The sequence below is a fragment of the Colletotrichum karsti genome (assembly GCF_011947395.1).
Source record: "Colletotrichum karsti strain CkLH20 chromosome Unknown Scaffold1, whole genome shotgun sequence".
NCBI classification, from domain to species: domain Eukaryota; kingdom Fungi; phylum Ascomycota; class Sordariomycetes; order Glomerellales; family Glomerellaceae; genus Colletotrichum; species Colletotrichum karsti.
In genome coordinates this window covers 1,758,259-1,775,276 of record NW_024065901.1, presented here as the reverse complement: position 1 = coordinate 1,775,276, position 17,018 = coordinate 1,758,259, and the positions used below count along the sequence as shown (strand labels likewise).

The 17,018-nt window shown below is 54.5% G+C and overlaps 3 protein-coding genes across 3 annotated transcripts; 2 read left to right on the top strand and 1 right to left on the bottom strand.

Annotated features, from left to right (window-relative positions):
* Positions 1–811: 811 nt before the first annotated feature.
* Positions 812–2,689, top strand: CkaCkLH20_00400 (pentatricopeptide repeat protein; the record flags this gene model as incomplete). Its single annotated transcript, XM_038883120.1, has 1 exon — positions 812–2,689. One exon carries the CDS (start codon positions 812–814, stop codon positions 2,687–2,689), a length of 1,878 nt encoding a protein of 625 aa, XP_038751825.1.
* Positions 2,690–5,057: 2,368 nt separating this feature from the next.
* Positions 5,058–5,960, bottom strand: CkaCkLH20_00399 (emp24/gp25L/p24 family/GOLD; the record flags this gene model as incomplete). The annotated part of the gene is made up of 3 exons (XM_038883119.1): positions 5,058–5,207; positions 5,326–5,631; positions 5,757–5,960. The coding sequence occupies 3 exons, from the start codon at positions 5,958–5,960 to the stop codon at positions 5,058–5,060; spliced, it is 660 nt and encodes a 219-aa protein (XP_038751824.1).
* A 620-nt stretch (positions 5,961–6,580) lies between these two features.
* On the top strand, positions 6,581–8,491 carry CkaCkLH20_00398 (SWR1-complex protein 4; the record flags this gene model as incomplete). The annotated part of the gene is made up of 1 exon (XM_038883118.1): positions 6,581–8,491. One exon carries the CDS (start codon positions 6,581–6,583, stop codon positions 8,489–8,491), a length of 1,911 nt encoding a protein of 636 aa, XP_038751823.1.
* Positions 8,492–17,018: the final 8,527 nt, after the last annotated feature.

Sequence of the window (17,018 nt, the reverse complement as noted above, 5' to 3'; positions counted from 1 at the left end):
AATCTTGAACGTCCGTCCCGTCGCGCCGACTTCGCGGCTTGAACTTCACGATAGACGTTCCGGAGTCCTAGGCTTCCTTCGACTTCGACCCCCATGCAGAGCTTCATGCAGCTGCAGACACGCCCGCTCGCCCTGCATCGACATATAGGCTACGCTTCCGTCAATGTTTCAACCCCTCGCCTGTCGACAGTGTCTCCGACAATTTCAGCAGTATAGCCTCCGACTACCAGGCAGTGCCGGAGCATTGTCGCAGTCCCGAGAAATTTCAACCGAGACCGAACGATACGCACCGTTATCAGTCACCAGAAGCAAAGTCGCTGTCAGAAACAATCCATCACCCAAGAGGTCTCGAGTCGTTCCGAAGAGAAGGCGTTTTTTTTGGCGGCGCAAGAGTCCGAGCGAGAGAATTGCAGCAAACCTCGAAGCGATCAAATCCAAAAACCCAGTTCGATACGACGAGGAATGGGCGCGAGTATGGGCACAAAATGTTGTTGATCACCAAAAGCAATGGTCCTTCTTACTGCATCATCTGGACTGGGACGAAAGAACAGAATGGAAACAGTGGAGGCGCGAATTTGGGAACCTATTCGAGTATTTGGCGACGAGTGAGCTGTCTGCAGTGAAGCAGAGCGAACTCAAAGTGTTGAAGCCCGAAGACGTTGAAAAGGAGCTCAACAAATGGCCTCATTGGGACACGACGACGAAGAAGCAACGATGGCGAAGGCTCATGTTCTCTACGTTGTGGTCTTGCCCGGATCGAGCCCTGCTTGTTCTTCAGACGACAACCAAAGACATCAAGCTATCGGGACACATGATTAACGACGTTGTTCATTTTGTCGCCAGATGGCAGAAAGCTCTCGAGGGGGACGAGCGCACAGCTCACGCAGAGTCCCTGTGCGATTTCACGATTGAGTGCTTTGATACTTGTTCTGACGGCACGGCCATTCTTCGTCAGAACACTATTTACAATCTGATGCAAGATATCGACCCGGAGCGCATCGAAAGATTGTACTCCTTCTTGACGAATAGGAAGAACACGATACACGAGCAAACCCGTATGCAAGTAGCAAGTAGACTTGCCAAGTATTCGACACACAGGCAGTCGGCGCTCAAGATAGCCATCGACGTCATGTCAGATGGCAAGGTGAACCTCGATTCAACAGGATGGCTAAGTCTTTGCACCTCCATACTCCACATGAAGCCAGAAGATATCGAAAAGAACGAGGACTTCTCGGCCGCCGATGCGTTCAGCATTCTCTTGGAACATGGCTTTAGACCTAATATGGTCAACTACACGGCTGTGATCCGATCGCTCTGCATCTGTGGCGAATTCGACAAAGCCTGGAGCGTTTTTGATATCATGAGGCGACATGAGATCGAACCAGACCCAGTATTGTTTGCTACTCTTCTGGACGGCGCAAAGAGGGCATCCTCGGCATCGAACATCCACAAACTCGCGGAGGATGCTGCCCAGCACAACGCCATTGACGTCGTTTTCTTAAACGACCTCCTTATGTCGATCCTTGGGTTCTCGGAAGAGGAGAGAAAACGAAAAAGGTCAAATAAGCAACACGTTCAGTCCGTTCCTGCTTTCGGACCCATGTTGCACTACTACGCTAAAGTTTTCAACTTGGCACCGCTGCAGGCCTTGATCCCTTTGGATTTATCAGCTTATACCGAGCAGTTTGGTCGAGACATGCCTGATGACTGGCAAATGGCGCGGGAGCTCTTCCCAGCTCTTGACGTGGCCACTTCTGCCGTCCAGAAAAAGCTTCACCCGACTGGCGCGACTTTGAGTATCATGTACATTGCTTTCGCGAAAAACCTGGCGCAACCGATCAAATTGATCTCTCTCTACGCCTACTTCCGACAGTTGATCCTGAACAAACACCCGATCGCCGTAAAATTTGTCCACGAGAAGGGGACTTTTATATACGACGTCATCCTGAAAGCTCTATTGGAGCGTCCAGGCATGCAACGTCCGGCGTTGGACATAATGGCTGACATGCTCCGGGATACCCTCGGAGAAAAGGAGAGCGCCCACAGAGTCGAGAAGCCCGCCACAACTCACCCCCCGCCGAGCATTTACACTTGGAACATTCTCCTCGCCGGGTGCCTTTTCAGCCGAGAGAAGGAGTTGGGCAATAAAATCGCCCACATGATGCGGTCTCGCGGCGTTTCTCCGAATGCTGTCACTTGGAACACTCTTATTTCGGGCTACGCGGGCTTGCAGGACGCCAACAGGACCGTCAAGGCGTTGCAGGGGCTCGAGAGCTCTGGCTACGAGGCAGACATGTACACTATTAGAGGCTTCTCTCGGCTGGCGAATAGGGAAAGGGCACTGAAGGCGTTGGAGAAGAAGATAGAGCTGTCCGAGGTCAAAAGGGCTGCTTTTCGTGCGGCCGAGTTGCGAGAAGGGCTCGCGGTGGAGCATACGAACTCTGTGCCGCAGGACGAGACAGGAGGCACGACTGAGGAGGAGGATAAACTTCGCAAGAGGCCAGACAAGCGTCCACGTCAAGGTCGCCAGTCAATCGCCGAGCTTGACGTGCGTCCAGATGATCCCCTCTTAGAGGATTTCCTCGACAGCATACCTCTCGACGAAGTAGTGCAGAAACAGGCCCCCGGTTGGATGAAGAGCGAAGGCGCCGCTCGCCCCTTCAGCTTCAGGTTCAGGCGTATCGGATAATGAAAAAAAATCGCTTCTCCCTTATTATTCGCCAATGATGCTACATGATATTCCATGCTTTTGGGGTTCTACTCGAGAGTCGGACTGACCATGACTTCGACACATGACAGTCTCCCGTCCTCACATTATCCTTGACGACCCATCACCAAGAGGGTGTTACACCGTCCGCTTTCAAGACGAACAATAAGTACTGAAGAGGCGAGATTCATTTCAGCGTCGTAGTCAGTAACCCCATGACAGACGATTCAATCTACATTCGCTGTAGCTATCGCTCTTGTTGTTGCTGTTCCTACTTTCATCGCTGATGTTCTTGTTGATGGTGGTTTTCATGACTGTTTACCGTTGCTATCTTTGGTGCATTGGGCTTCAAGGGTTTCTGTCAAGTTACGCACCCTGACTACTCGTATGTCCAGTTTACTCAGACGTAAAAGTCTTATGGCGTATTCCTCCAAACCATGATGTTCGATCTGGAGACAGGTAAATCGAGTGTGGCAAGGATATGCTGTCCTGAACCTAGGGCATATTGAGCATCACTAGCAGACCACGCGGGAATGCCTGCTATGTGTATGGCATTAGGTGATAGAATACCTCGTCCTTGAGAAGAGTAACAGAGAAGTGGCTGATTTTTGGTAAATCCAAGCAAACCTTCGGTCATTAAACATGAAAATAGGGGCGTTTTGATGATCAGCTTACAACCGCCCTTCGAGAGGCATCCATGATAGCGTTTCCAACATCTGTAAAAGCACAATTACTTCATTCAAGCCTTCTTCATAATTTACCATGTCGTTCAGTAACTCGCTTCTGTCTGGTCAGTTCCCCAGAATCACTCATATCTTTTCATCCCAGAACCAAGTGTTTCCTCCTATGGGACTCTTACAACTTGGATCAACTCACCCAGAGCAGAATTTAACAATAGCAAAGTATCCCAAGCCCTTTCCCACCCGGCAGCCTGACCCAAAACCCGCACCTTCTCGGTACGTAGCTGGTTGCCTAAGGAACACCACCCCTTTTCGTCCCAACCTTGAAGCCTTCCCAACCAGACCCGCACTTGACTTCGCCTTTCCCGCGAAGTAAACAAAGCATCAAGAAGAAGACGCCCCCACACACACTCTCTCTCTCTCCCGTAATTCTACGATTCGAACGCAAAAGATGTCACCGACAGCAGGAGCAGGTCCGTTGGGCGTGACGGACTCAGGTCAACCTGTTGATTAAGCGGCATTTCGCCAAGGTCGAACGCTCGAGTCCCGAGTTTCCCTAGCATGTGCACCAAGAGATGTAGATCACACCGGTGATCGAACTCTTTTTGCCTTCTTGTTCTTTATTTCTGTGCCATCATCAAGTCCATATGGACCTGATGTTTTCCTGGTATGTCTGTTTGGGATGAGACGCCCCCTTGAAGTTGGTGTGGTTCTCGCGGTACTGTGTACTGCAAATGAGTACGGCCTACCTTGAGCCTGCATTCTAGGCGGCGGCGCGAGCAGGTAAAGCAGAGAATCAAGGAGTGGGCGTACAGAGTTCTAGTCTATCCAGCCCAGGTCTCTATACAACTTGGGTTGCCGAGCTATATGCGGCTTGAATGCTGGAGAGCTTCTTCTTAACGAATTGAACACCGTATTCCTCTTTCAACAGACGGAAGAGGTACTCGATGTGCTTCGGCGCGTTGACGGTCACCGTTGTGAAAGATACGCCGAATAAGACTCCGCTCGGTAGTTCACTCTTGCGCATGCGTGACCTAGATGGCGGCAGTTATTTGTATTCTCACATTTATGAGAACATCTACCAACGCAAGTCTCTCCGCAAACAATGCAGCCACGCTTATTGTTTTGGCTCGCCATACCTAACGAGTACACATACATTTATGAGAACATATCTGAGACTGAGGGAAAAGCAATCATCTTTGAGTGGCAGCCCCATGAATACCACAGCAGAGTACACATTCCTTCAGGTCGCAGCTGATGTTGTGCGCCCCTTACAAATGATTGGCGTGTCATTGAAAATCCCGGTGGACACAACATTGGGCCCCGTTCAACCAGAAGGGAAGATCCAATGGCGTACATGTCATTCAATCTTAAGACCCCCTAAGCATAGATGTAATTCACCATTTCATAGATTCAATGCATCAGAACAGAGTGGCCACTGCTTGAACCGTTTGACATAAGCTTCGTTGACCGAGCCTCGCTTTAATAGCTACAGATGGTGTGTGTATCATTACAAGTCCGTTCTTCCAGCCGAGTCGGCGTGAGCACGTCGCAGAAAGCGAGAAGATAGCTCTCCATCTCTCCGAGCACGATTTCATGCCAACTGCGCCTGGCCTCCCCCAACTCCCGCATACTCTGGTAAACCAAAAAACTTCCCCTTTTGTTTTTCTTTATGTGAGCTTCTGCTTGATGAAGAAGGAACGCAGATGCGACAGTTGCCAGGTGCAGGTAACGCCGAGAACGATGAGTTGAATAAGCATCCATCTGATAACACGGGCGTTGGTGGATTCGGACTGGTCACGGAACTCGGCTTCGCGCTCCTGTTTGGGTTGTTAGCATCAGCACATAACTTGGTGGGGGGCTAGGAGGCCGCGAGAGCCAGAAAAGGGGCGTAAGAAGAAGCAGGAACCTCAATCTTCGCCTGAAGGAGAGACGTACACGCTGGAAAACCTGTTCTCTGCGAATATCCTGGAGACGGGCGTTGAGATCCTTGACACGGGTGGCGATGTCCTCGAGCTTGCTCTTGTCGGAGCTCTCAATCTCGCTGCTCTCACCGATGGCGAGGTCGAGCGACAGGCGAATGCCACCGTTGTGGGAGTGCTGGGAGAGCCAGCCGGCGCGGCCAGAGGTGGAGGACGGGGTGAAGCAGATCATGTGGTCGCCGGCGTCGGCAGCCGTAAAGGTGAAGCGGCCAGAGGCAGAGCCGCGCTGGGAAACAACACGGTGGTCGTTGTCGAATGTTTCCTACCAGATTGCACCGTTAGCTCTGAATCCTGGATGCACAAAGCTTCAAAAGAAAGACCGCGCGGGACATCCCAAAGCTATCTGGGACCTGGGTAGGGATGATGCAAGGTCAGGGGGTAGCTCACATCGACGGAGATGTAGATGCTGAGGCCGTCGTGCTTGGCCCACTGGTTGATCCGGTCATCCCACTCCTCCGCGGTGTAGTGGCCGACGACGAGCGTATCCTTAGGGAGCTCCTCGAAGAAGCACTTGGGCGACGTGCCGTCGATGTAGAAGTAGAGCGCCTGCGCGACGGCGCTCATCGAGAGCAATGGGAGGAAAGGCCTCATCTTGTATGGCGATTGCGGATCGAATTGGCGGAACGGGAGGGACAGTCGATTCGTGGAGACGGGACAATGGTGGTATCACGAGTTCGTGCTCGTCGGGCCGTTGTCCTGCTATTTTCCGGGGCTCGAGGGGGTGGACGTGGGAATTGGAGATGCTGTCGTCGTGGTTTCGTAGCGCCAGATCAGCCAGTTCCTGATTCCCACATTAAAGTCCCAAGGTGCGCGGGAAGCTGCCACGTTCGAAAAATTGGCGGACTGGACGCAGGGATGGCACGTCCTTTTTGCATGTGGGTCACGTGCGGTTCTAAGAGCCTGCGCGCTGGAGAATGCGACTTCGCGTCCTGAGAGTTTCTGGATGATGCTGCTACTTTTTTAGAGGGTCACTGTTTCCATCCATCAATCCAATCTTCTTCAATTCAGCACCAACGAAGGCACCCTGATGTCACCAAAATACGCTTTATTAATACCACCGAATTGACGCGAGAAATTTGATGCCCACATTCTTGATGCTTGCGTCCCGACCGTCGATAATTTGATGCGATCGAGCAGTCCTGTCGCCGTCCCAATAGTGCACCCCGACCGACCGATCGCTCCTGTTCTTTGAAGCCGCATACACCGCAAATATGACATCCTCCGACGTACGAGACGTTCTCAACCTGCCCGACAGCCATGCAGGTCCTCGACCAGCAAAGAAGCAGAAGACTTCCGCCCCGCGGCCGAACCTGAAGGGTCTCGCGCGAGAAGTACAGAACTTGGGCGGCGACAACCCCATCGCCATCGTACCGGAGGTGTCGATCTTCAAGAAAAGGCGCTTCGCGAGCAGGAAACCGGCCTCGAAATGGGAGCTCAAGGCGTTCACGAACTCGGCACGAGGGGACAGCGGCGCACTGGTCCTGAAGCACTGGCGACGGAAGACGGGGCCCGAGGATGGGAGTGCGACGGCGCAAGGCGATGCGGAGATGAAGGATGCGGATGGCGAACAAACGGCGAAGCCTACGGACTCGGAGTTCGCCAAGTACAATGTCGAGGTCGACGTGCCGCAGTACAGCGAGGACCAGTACCGGACAAATCTGCTGAGCGACGACTGGACCAAGGAAGAAACGGATTATCTGCTTAGCCTAGCCAAGGACTTTGATCTGCGATGGCCGATTATATGGGATCGGTACGACTACTTGCCAGAGGCCATCAATGGTGAGGCTTCGGCTGACGGGGACGAGAGTAAGGCCATCATCCCAGTGCCGAAGCCGAGGACGATGGAAGATCTCAAGGCGAGGTACTATGAGGTTGCGGCGAAGATGATGGCGGTGCAGAAGCCTGTGCAGTACATGACGCAGCCCGAGTACACTCTCCACGAGCTCATGGCCAAGTTCAACCCGAACCAGGAGAAGCTGCGCAAGGACTTCGCCAACAACGCTCTCACGCGGTCAAGGGAGGAGGCCAAGGAGGAGGAGTCACTGCTCCTCGAACTCAAACGGATTCTCGCCCGCAGCGAGCGCTTCAACGAGGAACGTCGCGAGTTATACAACCGGTTAGACTATCCCCATACGGACCAGGACATCAGCGCATTCAAGTCCAGCGCCGGCCTGCAGACTCTGCTGCAGAATCTCATGAATGCCGACAAATCCAAGAAGCGCAAGTCTCTCATGGCGGCCGAAGGCGTGAGCCCTGCCACGCCCGCGGGTCAGCAAGCCGCGGCGTCAGAAAACCCAGCCCGCCGCGAGAGCATCGCCGCCGCCGCGGCCGCCGCACCGCCAGAGAAGCCGCACAAAGAGCCCCCCAGCAGCACCGCTCAGACGCCCACAGCGCCGGCCGGCGGCAAGAAGGGCCAGCAGCAGCAGGAACGCCGCAAGCTCTCCGAGGCCGAGATGCACGTCTATGGTGTCACACATCACGATCGCCTGTCTAGCGGACCGACGTTCCGCTACGAGAAGATCAACAAGCTGTTCACGCACAAGTCTAATCAACAACAACTGCGTATCATGAACACGCTTAACGAACTCGACATCCCGCCGCGGCTCGTCATGCCCACCGCCGCGGTCACTGCCCAGTACGAGCTGCTTCTCGGCGCCGTCAATAGTCTTCTCGACGCTAGAAAAGTCACGGACAAGATTGACGCCGAAATCAAGGTTGAGCTGGCGAAGAAGGCAGAGCGGGAGAAGGCCAATGCGCCGCCAACGCCTGAACCATCTTCGGAGTCCAAGGAAGGCGAAGGCGAGGGCCAGTCTGCGGAGAAAGAGGGCGAGAAGGCCGAGGAAAGCGAGAAGAAGGCAGAAGCGGCGGCTGCGGAGCCCGCGAAGACGGACGAATCGAAGACCAACGGCGAGAAAGCTGAGGCCGAGGCACCTCCGGCCGCCAACGGAGACGCGAAGGCGGCTACATCGGACGCCGCTGACGAGGGCAAGGGTGAAGCGGAAAAGGAAAAGGAGAAGTCAACCCGGCCGGGCAGTAGCGGTGCGTCACACAAGCGAAGCGCAAGCGTATTGAGCGGTGGTGGCGCGAGTGACGACAAAACCGCGAAAAGACAGAAGAAGTGAGCAAGTATCGTCGAAGTACCGTCAGACACGAGATACATGTCGTCGTTAGACGCTGTGACGAGACAGCCGAGATGCATCGCATCACGACCCGGGCGAACCTGGGGGAAGAGGCGAGTGACCTCTACCCCTGATCTGATGAACATCATTCGAGGGCCGCATGCCCGGTCTGGTCCCGTGTTTGGATCTTCTGTAAATATAGTTATGCCCATGGGTACGGGCAGCGGAGGAGAATCACCCGCCTCTAGAACCGATGACACGAATAGAAACATGAAACGACGAAATGAGAGAATGTGTATTACCTGTTAGGCCTGGCCTTGTGTATGTGATGTGACCAGGGTTTCCTCTGGATGATCAGCCCTTGTCTCGCTGAGCAAGGTAGCAACGAAAGGGGAGGGTCGTCATGAAACAAATGGCCGAAATAACGTCGAGTGGCGACCAGATATGGGCTACTGCATGGCGTGTGAACCGACAGTGGGGATACAGGCGGCGACGTGGAGGAGACACGGGAGATCGAGGGCATGTCAGGTCCCTTCCGTGGTCCCGCGCTGAGGAAGATGTGTGACTACACACGGGTGGACGTTTTGCGAGATGATGTCAGGGGTAGCGGCATATCCGACATGCCCATTTCGTGAAATGGAAAAAGGGAACACCCAGCTATTCCCTTGCAACATGAGATTACGGCGCGGGGTTTTGATAGATAAGGTGGTTGGGTCTTGGGCGAGATTGGCGTTGAAATCGGAGGAAATGACGTCTCGTTAAGCAAAATGCAGCTTTTCGGCGGCTGCATGTGAGGCTATTGGCTTAATATAGCAACGGCAACTAAAAATAACGACGTGGAGAGCGGTTATGCTGGACTGATGTGCCACATGCTTGCGCTTCCCCGGCCGTCAACTTTGCGTCCAGGGGTTCGGCGAATACAGATTTCCTAGACGGGTAGGTATCTAGGGTTCGTGAGGGTTCCCAGATCTATGGTCCCGCATCGTAGAGGTGGTGGGATAGTCCAATGGCAGGGCGTTGTCTGGACTAACTTGGTGATTGATCCCTTGGGAGCCACGATCAGGCCGCTTTGCTTTCCAGGTCCCTCATGTGCGTCTGCTCTGGCCACGGAAGGGGTGAGAGGGTAAGCGGCTACAGGCCGGCCGCGTATTTGCCCATCTTGAGATCTCATGCTGCAGGGCGGGAGAGGCTCAAGGGTTGTGCATTGAGGTAGCGAAGATGGCGGTGAAGCCCTGAAGGCGGAAGGACGACGAGCGTGACGCCGGCGGCCATCGTTGGCTAGGTCCCGCGTGGTGATGAGCACGAGGGATCTGACGTCCATCATGGTGTTCACGATTGGATAGCAGGTGACGTCTCCTTGGATTCTGCCACTGGGCGCGTACTTTGTGTGTAGAACCAGGCGTTTAGAAGATGTGGATGTTGGTGGAGAGGGAGATCTTCCATGGTGACCAGGTTTCGTGGCCGATGCGTACGGTCCATGCGGTAGTTATTCATAGAACAGAGACATGTCGACCCTGACAAGATCGTGGATGCCAATCTCATGCATAGGAGAAGTTCTGGAAAGATGACCAGAGAGTGAAGGTTGAATGTCGTCGAGCGCTTAAGACGGTGGGCGCTTAGTAGAAGCGAGCAATACCATTGGTTAGAAACTGGACCTGCCAGCCTGTTCGTGTGATGGAGCAGCGGTGTCGTGCATTTTCGGGAATTTTCATGGTCCAAGTTTAGAAACACTTGTGTCTATGAAGAGGAGTCCCGTTCCAAGATGCAATGTTTGGAGGCATGTGGGTTTGCGGAAGCAGTCGGGGCTGCGGTCAACTGAAGTAAGACCTGAGGTGACGAAGTTCCTCGTCCGGTCGTTGTGCTTATGTAAGGAGTTGGTGTTTGGGTCTGGGATGTGACTATCATGGGTCAGCAGCAATCGGAAGTCACGTGGGCAGACACTCATCCTGATTGTCGTCAGCTGAAGAACGAATCCAACAACCACAGCAGTTGTTATGGAAGCTCTTTGCAAGTGGCCGAGACCGAGCACGGAGGTAGGCTGATGTGATGGGAGGGGGTTGGAATGAGTGTTGTTGGTGCAGCTTGAGGTGGTGTGTTGGTCTGCAACAACACGATGGACGAGGTACGAATACCTGAAGTCTCCGTCCCCACTAAAATGCCAAAGTCCCAAATTCTACAGGCAGGCACGTACCACCTACCTACCTACGTAGCGTTAGTGTCCTGCCGCCTGAGAAGCCATCCATAGCGGTGTTGGCGGCGCGGGCGGTCGGGCAGGTACCCGAGGACATGTGGCAGCGCGCTTGAGAAGCTGTCTGGAAGCTTAAGCGGGCTCGCTAGCCCCCAAATTGCGTTTGTCACTCGCAACTTGAGGCGTCAAAAACACCAGGGGGGCCGCAGAATAGTCGCCAACAACAACAACTACCCGCCTAACAGATCTCGCCCGTTTCTGGCACACATGGCTTACGTGATGTTTCTGTGCGACCAACCTCGATCTGCCCGTATTCCAAGTTTCCTCCAGTGTACCGTATGCAGGAGTGAATCCCGTACCGTTCCCTTGCGGTAATTACTACACTGGCGGAAGTCGCTTGTCGGATACGGTGCCCGAGGGTTTTCCTACTTCATCACTACAGGTAGTAAACACCTTGTAGAAGGTGATGCGAGCCACCAGGTGGAAAGGCAGGGAAGGGACCGCTCGATCGTCCATTTAAAATGAGGTCTCTGGTGATAGAACTGGTGACATGCTACCTATGCGTTATTGCTCTTGTTAGGTGCAACCTAAGGCATTGTCGCCCACGACTCCTTCCTCCTGCGCGATGGCCGTCCCAACCTCCCTCTTTGAGCAACAACCCCGAGTCAATGTCTACCGTACCAACAACAATTCTCGCTCTGTCATCATCAGTTGACAAACAACACACGCACACTCTCGTTTGGCTCGCATTTCTGGACCAACCAACGGGGCCTGTGCAGTTGAGGTCGGCGCCGGGTATGGATGAAAACTCCGGAATAGGCCGCCAACCATTCGCAGTGCTATCCATCAGTCATCATGGAACAGGAATAGCAACATCGTGCATGAGATCGCACGTTCCTCGCGGATGATAACTACCTATTCGAGAACCAACAGCATCCGATCCGATGGCCTTGTTTCCTCCAGTCTTCGCCCTCCCCGAGATGGACTCGAATTTCAGTCCACACAAGCCCCTCCGTCGCCCTCCATACACTCACCGAGGGGCCACGGTCACGGCCATGAAGGGACCCTCACAATGTCATTCGCCTTCACCACGCACTCCAGACCCGTCGAAACTTGCCGTCGAGAGTCCCCGTTGCCGGGACTGGAACGCTGGTTCCTGACCGACGCAAGGCATCAGGCTGGCTACAGCATGTACGAATACCTCGACTTACCGCAAAAGTTGATCCTTCCATGGATCTCACTTCCGTCCCCCGTCTAGTGACGACACAATACGGAGTACACCACAGAAAACGGAACAGGACAAGGGTTTTCTTTCTTGGCTCCTCTCCTTCTCGAATTGACCGTCGCCCCACTTCATTCTTCGCTCTTCCTTCTTGGCCTCGCCCATCGCCAGTTGCACACACCCTTGCAACCTCGGTCCACGACAGCGCTGCGCTTCACCTCATTTGGTGACGCTGATCGAAGGTGCTTCTTCCCCCCACCCACCGAGGCTGCCCACGCCATGCGACGCTGCAGATGAAGGCACGCTGCATTTATTAGCAACTCGCCGACTCTGACGCCGCCATGCCATGCCATTCCGATTCCAGGCGTATATGGCGTTCGCGGCATAAGCTCAGACGCCTTCCACAGGCGCGACCTCCAAGGTTCTTCATGGCTTGCGCTCCACCTCGCGGGTGTCATTCCGCATTGGTCTGATCTTTCGATGCGACACAGACGAACGAGCTACCAGACCGTCCAGACGCGGCTCGGAGAGGGGATCCCCATACGGATTACGGTCGACACCAAGGGCTGAGGCCACCACTTTCACACTTGGTCACTGGCTCCTGCGTCCCTCAGGCCGCACCTCGCTGCCTTCCTACGAGTCTTGCTAGCCTGAGCATGTAGACGACTTGACCTCAACCTCTGGTCGTCTCATTACCGAAGCAGCCATGGCGACGACGGCTTGGGAGCCCCACCACGGCCAAGACCTCAACTCCCCGACCAATCGATCGGAGGCAACCGACACGATGTCAACTTGAGTGCGACATGATATGTAACGGAGCCATCTGGCGGGCCGTTCGCTTGACCTTGGATGACCCTACAAAAGTGTCGAATCTTGCAGCACTTGAATTTGCAAACTTCGGCCTCTTTCTGATACGGATACGGGAGAACAAGTGCATTCGGCCTCGCTCTTAATGTCAGACCCGGGAATCTCTTCTTGGCACTCAAGTCCGGCTGGGCAAAGTATGCCTGACGCATATTATGCGCAATAGACGGTGAAGGAGGTGTGCGCGTTTGTGCGTTCAAGTGTGACAAGATGTCAGCACTTGTGCAGCGACATCGCGATAACCGCATGAGTATTTGCGACGTCCCATGCAGGCCGCATCACATCGCCAGTCACGCTCAAGGCTGACTGCAACTGTATCACTGACTTGGTAAAGGACCTTGACAGCAGCATGCGGCTGCGATGCCTATCACATTGAGGACGTGGGATACAACGACGACGACAACAGACGGAAACTATCGACCCAGTCAGCCCTGCTCCGGGTGCTAAGACAGGACTGCCGAAGGTTGGACGAGTTGCTCCGCTCGAGAAAGGCTCGTCCATCTCGTCACAGCAAATGTGTCGAATGGAAGAGCCCTGTCCTCAACCCTTTTCCCTCAACCCAATCTGGGCCATCCCGTTGGCTGCAGCTCACCTTGTGGTTGGCCAATCAGACGGACAAGGTCATCTACCTGTCATCTCGGCGGATGGGCGTGTGGGTCGCGGCGGTAAAGACACCCGAGCGGAGGCGACAGTGGAACTGGAGCGGGTGTGCGAACAGATGTCGAGGCGGTCGAGTCGGGTAGCTGGCCTCGGCAGGTACTGATCCTTGCTGCAGTCCAGCTGGTGTCGAGACTTTTTGGCGCTTTTTCCTTCCATCCATCCTCAAACACACGCCCTGCTGCGACAAGCGCTACGCCAGACGAGGAGAAGAAGGGTGGTGGTGCAAAAATAACCTGGAAGAAACACTTTGACCCTGGACCGTCCATCGGAGCCGACGAGACACTTGCCTTACCTAACGTACAGCACAGCCATGCGCGACGGTGAAGAAGAGACGAGACGAGACGGGCGGATCGGTCCCGGGCAAAGCTGGGGTAATAAAGCTCATCGACGCGTGCTGAAAACTGTCCCAGTTGCCAACTCCCCACTCAATGGCAAGAAAAAGGGCTAAAAATAATCCACCATGGCCTGCATCCTGGTCCATCGACTTCGGAAGATTAACGTTTCTGTTTCATCTCTGGCCCATCAGAGGAACGAGAGCAGACTTCGGGGCTGCGCCATATCGCCGAACAAGAGTTTTTTCTGTGCCAACACGAGACACACCAAATCAAGTCTCTGCATGCCGATTTCAAGTTTGTAGTCGCAGAACACGCCGGAAAGGAACTGGCGCATGCGTTGCCGCGAGCAGGCAAATCACTTGCCATGATATGCAGCAGACTCATCGAGCGCAACCACAACCACACATTGCTGCGCGCGAGGTTCCACCACTCAGTGAGTGTCTTCTGATGGAACTCAACCACGACCAGATGACACCTGGTCTATGTTGGCAAAATCTTGCTGGGTTCTTTGCGCTTGGAGCCAGACTGGCTTAACTTGCTTTGCTGAAGAATGGAGACAAGAGCCGAAACTGCTCAACGCGAGCCCGAAAATGGGACCGTCTCCTCTCTAATCTCACGCCAACTATCAATCACCAAAACCTGCTCAAGCGAGTGCACCGCCGCGTCTGCTAGTGCTACTGGCTGCTAAGAAACAAGAGCAAGACGGGGCATTAATACGAGATCCAGTCAGCTAAGCCCAGCTGTTGACGACGATGCCCGCCGACGGCGTTGCACTTGTTAGTGGGTTTTGCTGCAACAAGCAGGTTGGATATGGAGACTGGATCGACCTCGTTCCTTGCCCGCTTATAGACGCGGGCCAGCAGAAATTGGATTGGAAGAGGAGACGACCGAACGTTCAAATACATGACACAAGCGTCTCTTTACACCCTTCCCTGGTCACCCAATTGGCTGCAGTTGATCAACCGCGTCCGCCGGCAATGCACAAGTACCTCGCATCCAGCCATCAGCCATTAGACTTGGCGGGGATCGAACCCTGGATGCGACGTTATTCAGCCACGACTAGTCTGGCTGAGCACTTGGGCAAAGATATGTCGCGGGTATCAATGGCCGCCTCCGAAACACTCGCCGTGCCGCTGTTCCATTTGTCCCATCGCGAACCGATGCTACTGGTGAGCCCCAGAGAAGGGACGAGATCCTAGTTAGCAAGGACTCCCGCGTGGGCAGATACTATTTCTGAGGGCACGAGCGGATGAAGGGACCAAAGGTTCGACCAGGGTCGCTTCGGCACCGATATTGGTCGTCTCTGGTCTGCAAGACGGCCGGGATCCTCGATCTAGGTCAGGCGGACTGGATCACCCAAGTCTCGGTGTTTTTTCTGCTCGCCTCACTGCGTATCAAGGCCGTTTCCTGCCAGACTTGGGAAACGTGGAAGACCCTTGCCCCCATTCCTCAGCGGTACAACAGCAGCAGCAAAAACTCATGACACTCGTACACGGGACCCCGGCCAAACAGCGGTCTAAAGGGTTGCAGTGGTGGTCAAGCTTCATGAGGGTGACAAGTGGAAACCAGTGTAACGTCAGAGGCGGACAGCGTCTCCGGATGCGCGAGGGGCCTTCCTGGTGAACCGCGAGAACGTTCTAAGGGTCTTACTTAGACGACCGTCTTCCAGTTGCACAAACTCGAGTCGAACGGAGAACAGAGGCGAAATGCTGACAAGTTTGCCAGGGACGGCGGCAACCGAGTCACGAAGGTGACATGAAAGCGGGATGCAGTCTGGCGAGGCCAGGGTTCGGGTTGTGTGAGTCCCGAGTGTTTACTCTTTGGCGATAGGCTGAGGGCGACCGGCGGCTCTCGCTTGTTTGCTGCCCCCAAATTCCAATAAATCGCAGATGGACGAGGGTTCACGGCCGCGGAAGAGCGGGGGCCAGAAAGCCGTGCTGTGCGTGCGTCTAGAGCGTCTTCAGGATTGCTGAAGAAGGGTGACACGGTGACAGACCCCTCCATCGAGATTTATGAAGCAGGTCCCCTTGCCTTTCACGTGGCAGGTGTTAAGAGAGATATTATGGTAATATCTATGCCTGCGCGTGCGTGCATTCTTGCACAAGACGCATCGCATCCGTGCCTCGACCTACACCATATCACGCATGGCGGGGAGGGGAAGAGGCATACCGGTGAGGTCCGTGAGATGAGGATGTGCCAGCCCAAGTGGGCTGGATGTCGTTGACCATCAGTCGGGCGCGAGCTTAGGCGCGTGTGTCATGTCCGATGGACGTGTGTCATAGGGCGGACTGAGTCGGGAGACCATCTTAGCGACAAGATGATGACAGATGTCTGGCTTGAGAAACGTCTGGCATCGTTTCCACCTGTGATAGCCTGCGGGCGGCACAGCTCGATCTTCAAAGCCAGATTCGACTGACAAGGACGACGAAAAAAAGATGACGAAGACGCAGAGGTGACGATGATGGGGATCAAGACACTGCCAACGAGCGACATCAACGGCGGCGTACCAAAGGGCAGGGTATCAGGCGAGGCCTTCGGTCACTGTTTAGTTTCCAGTCCACCAGCTGTATCCGTACTTGCAGAGCTGGAGAGACAAGAGCACGGATTTCAAGGCTCACGCCCCCTCCGTTCCTCGCCAATGGCATGGCGACACGCCCCCTCCTTCTGCATGCCATCCCCCCCCTTGTTCGTTCCTTGCCAGGGGGTCCAGCACTGGAAGCGACGACAGACGCAAGTGGTTTACTGGCAGTGGTATCGCGCAAGTCTCTGGTGGTGGTCGAGTACCCGTGAGAAGCGCCATGCCGCCCCAATGTTGTTCGAGTGTTTCCCGGGTTTAGCGATGAAGAACGGGGGGTGGGCAACGGTCCTGGATGGGAAAGACATGGATACATCTCTCACATGCCCTTTTACCAACACCAATATGGAGAGGGGATCTTGACGTGGTTTGCGGGCAGCACGGCGTGGGATCCTGCGGGAGAGAGACCGGGGCAACGACTTTTAGACGAGAAGTCGGGGTCGAGCAGATGAGAAACAGAAAGTGAAGGGTACTGTATTCGTACAGGATACAAAGGTAATGAAGCACTCGCCGAGACCCTCATCTCGTCCAAGTTACCCCGGGAGGTATTTCTCGTTCCCTTGCAATTTGGCCGCGAACCACGTATTCGACCCCTCCGTTCCGTTCCGCCTGGAGCTGAGCTGAATAGGCGCACGCGCGAGTAGAGAGGGAAGGCTGGTTTTACGTTTTAGTGGTGGTGGCCCTTG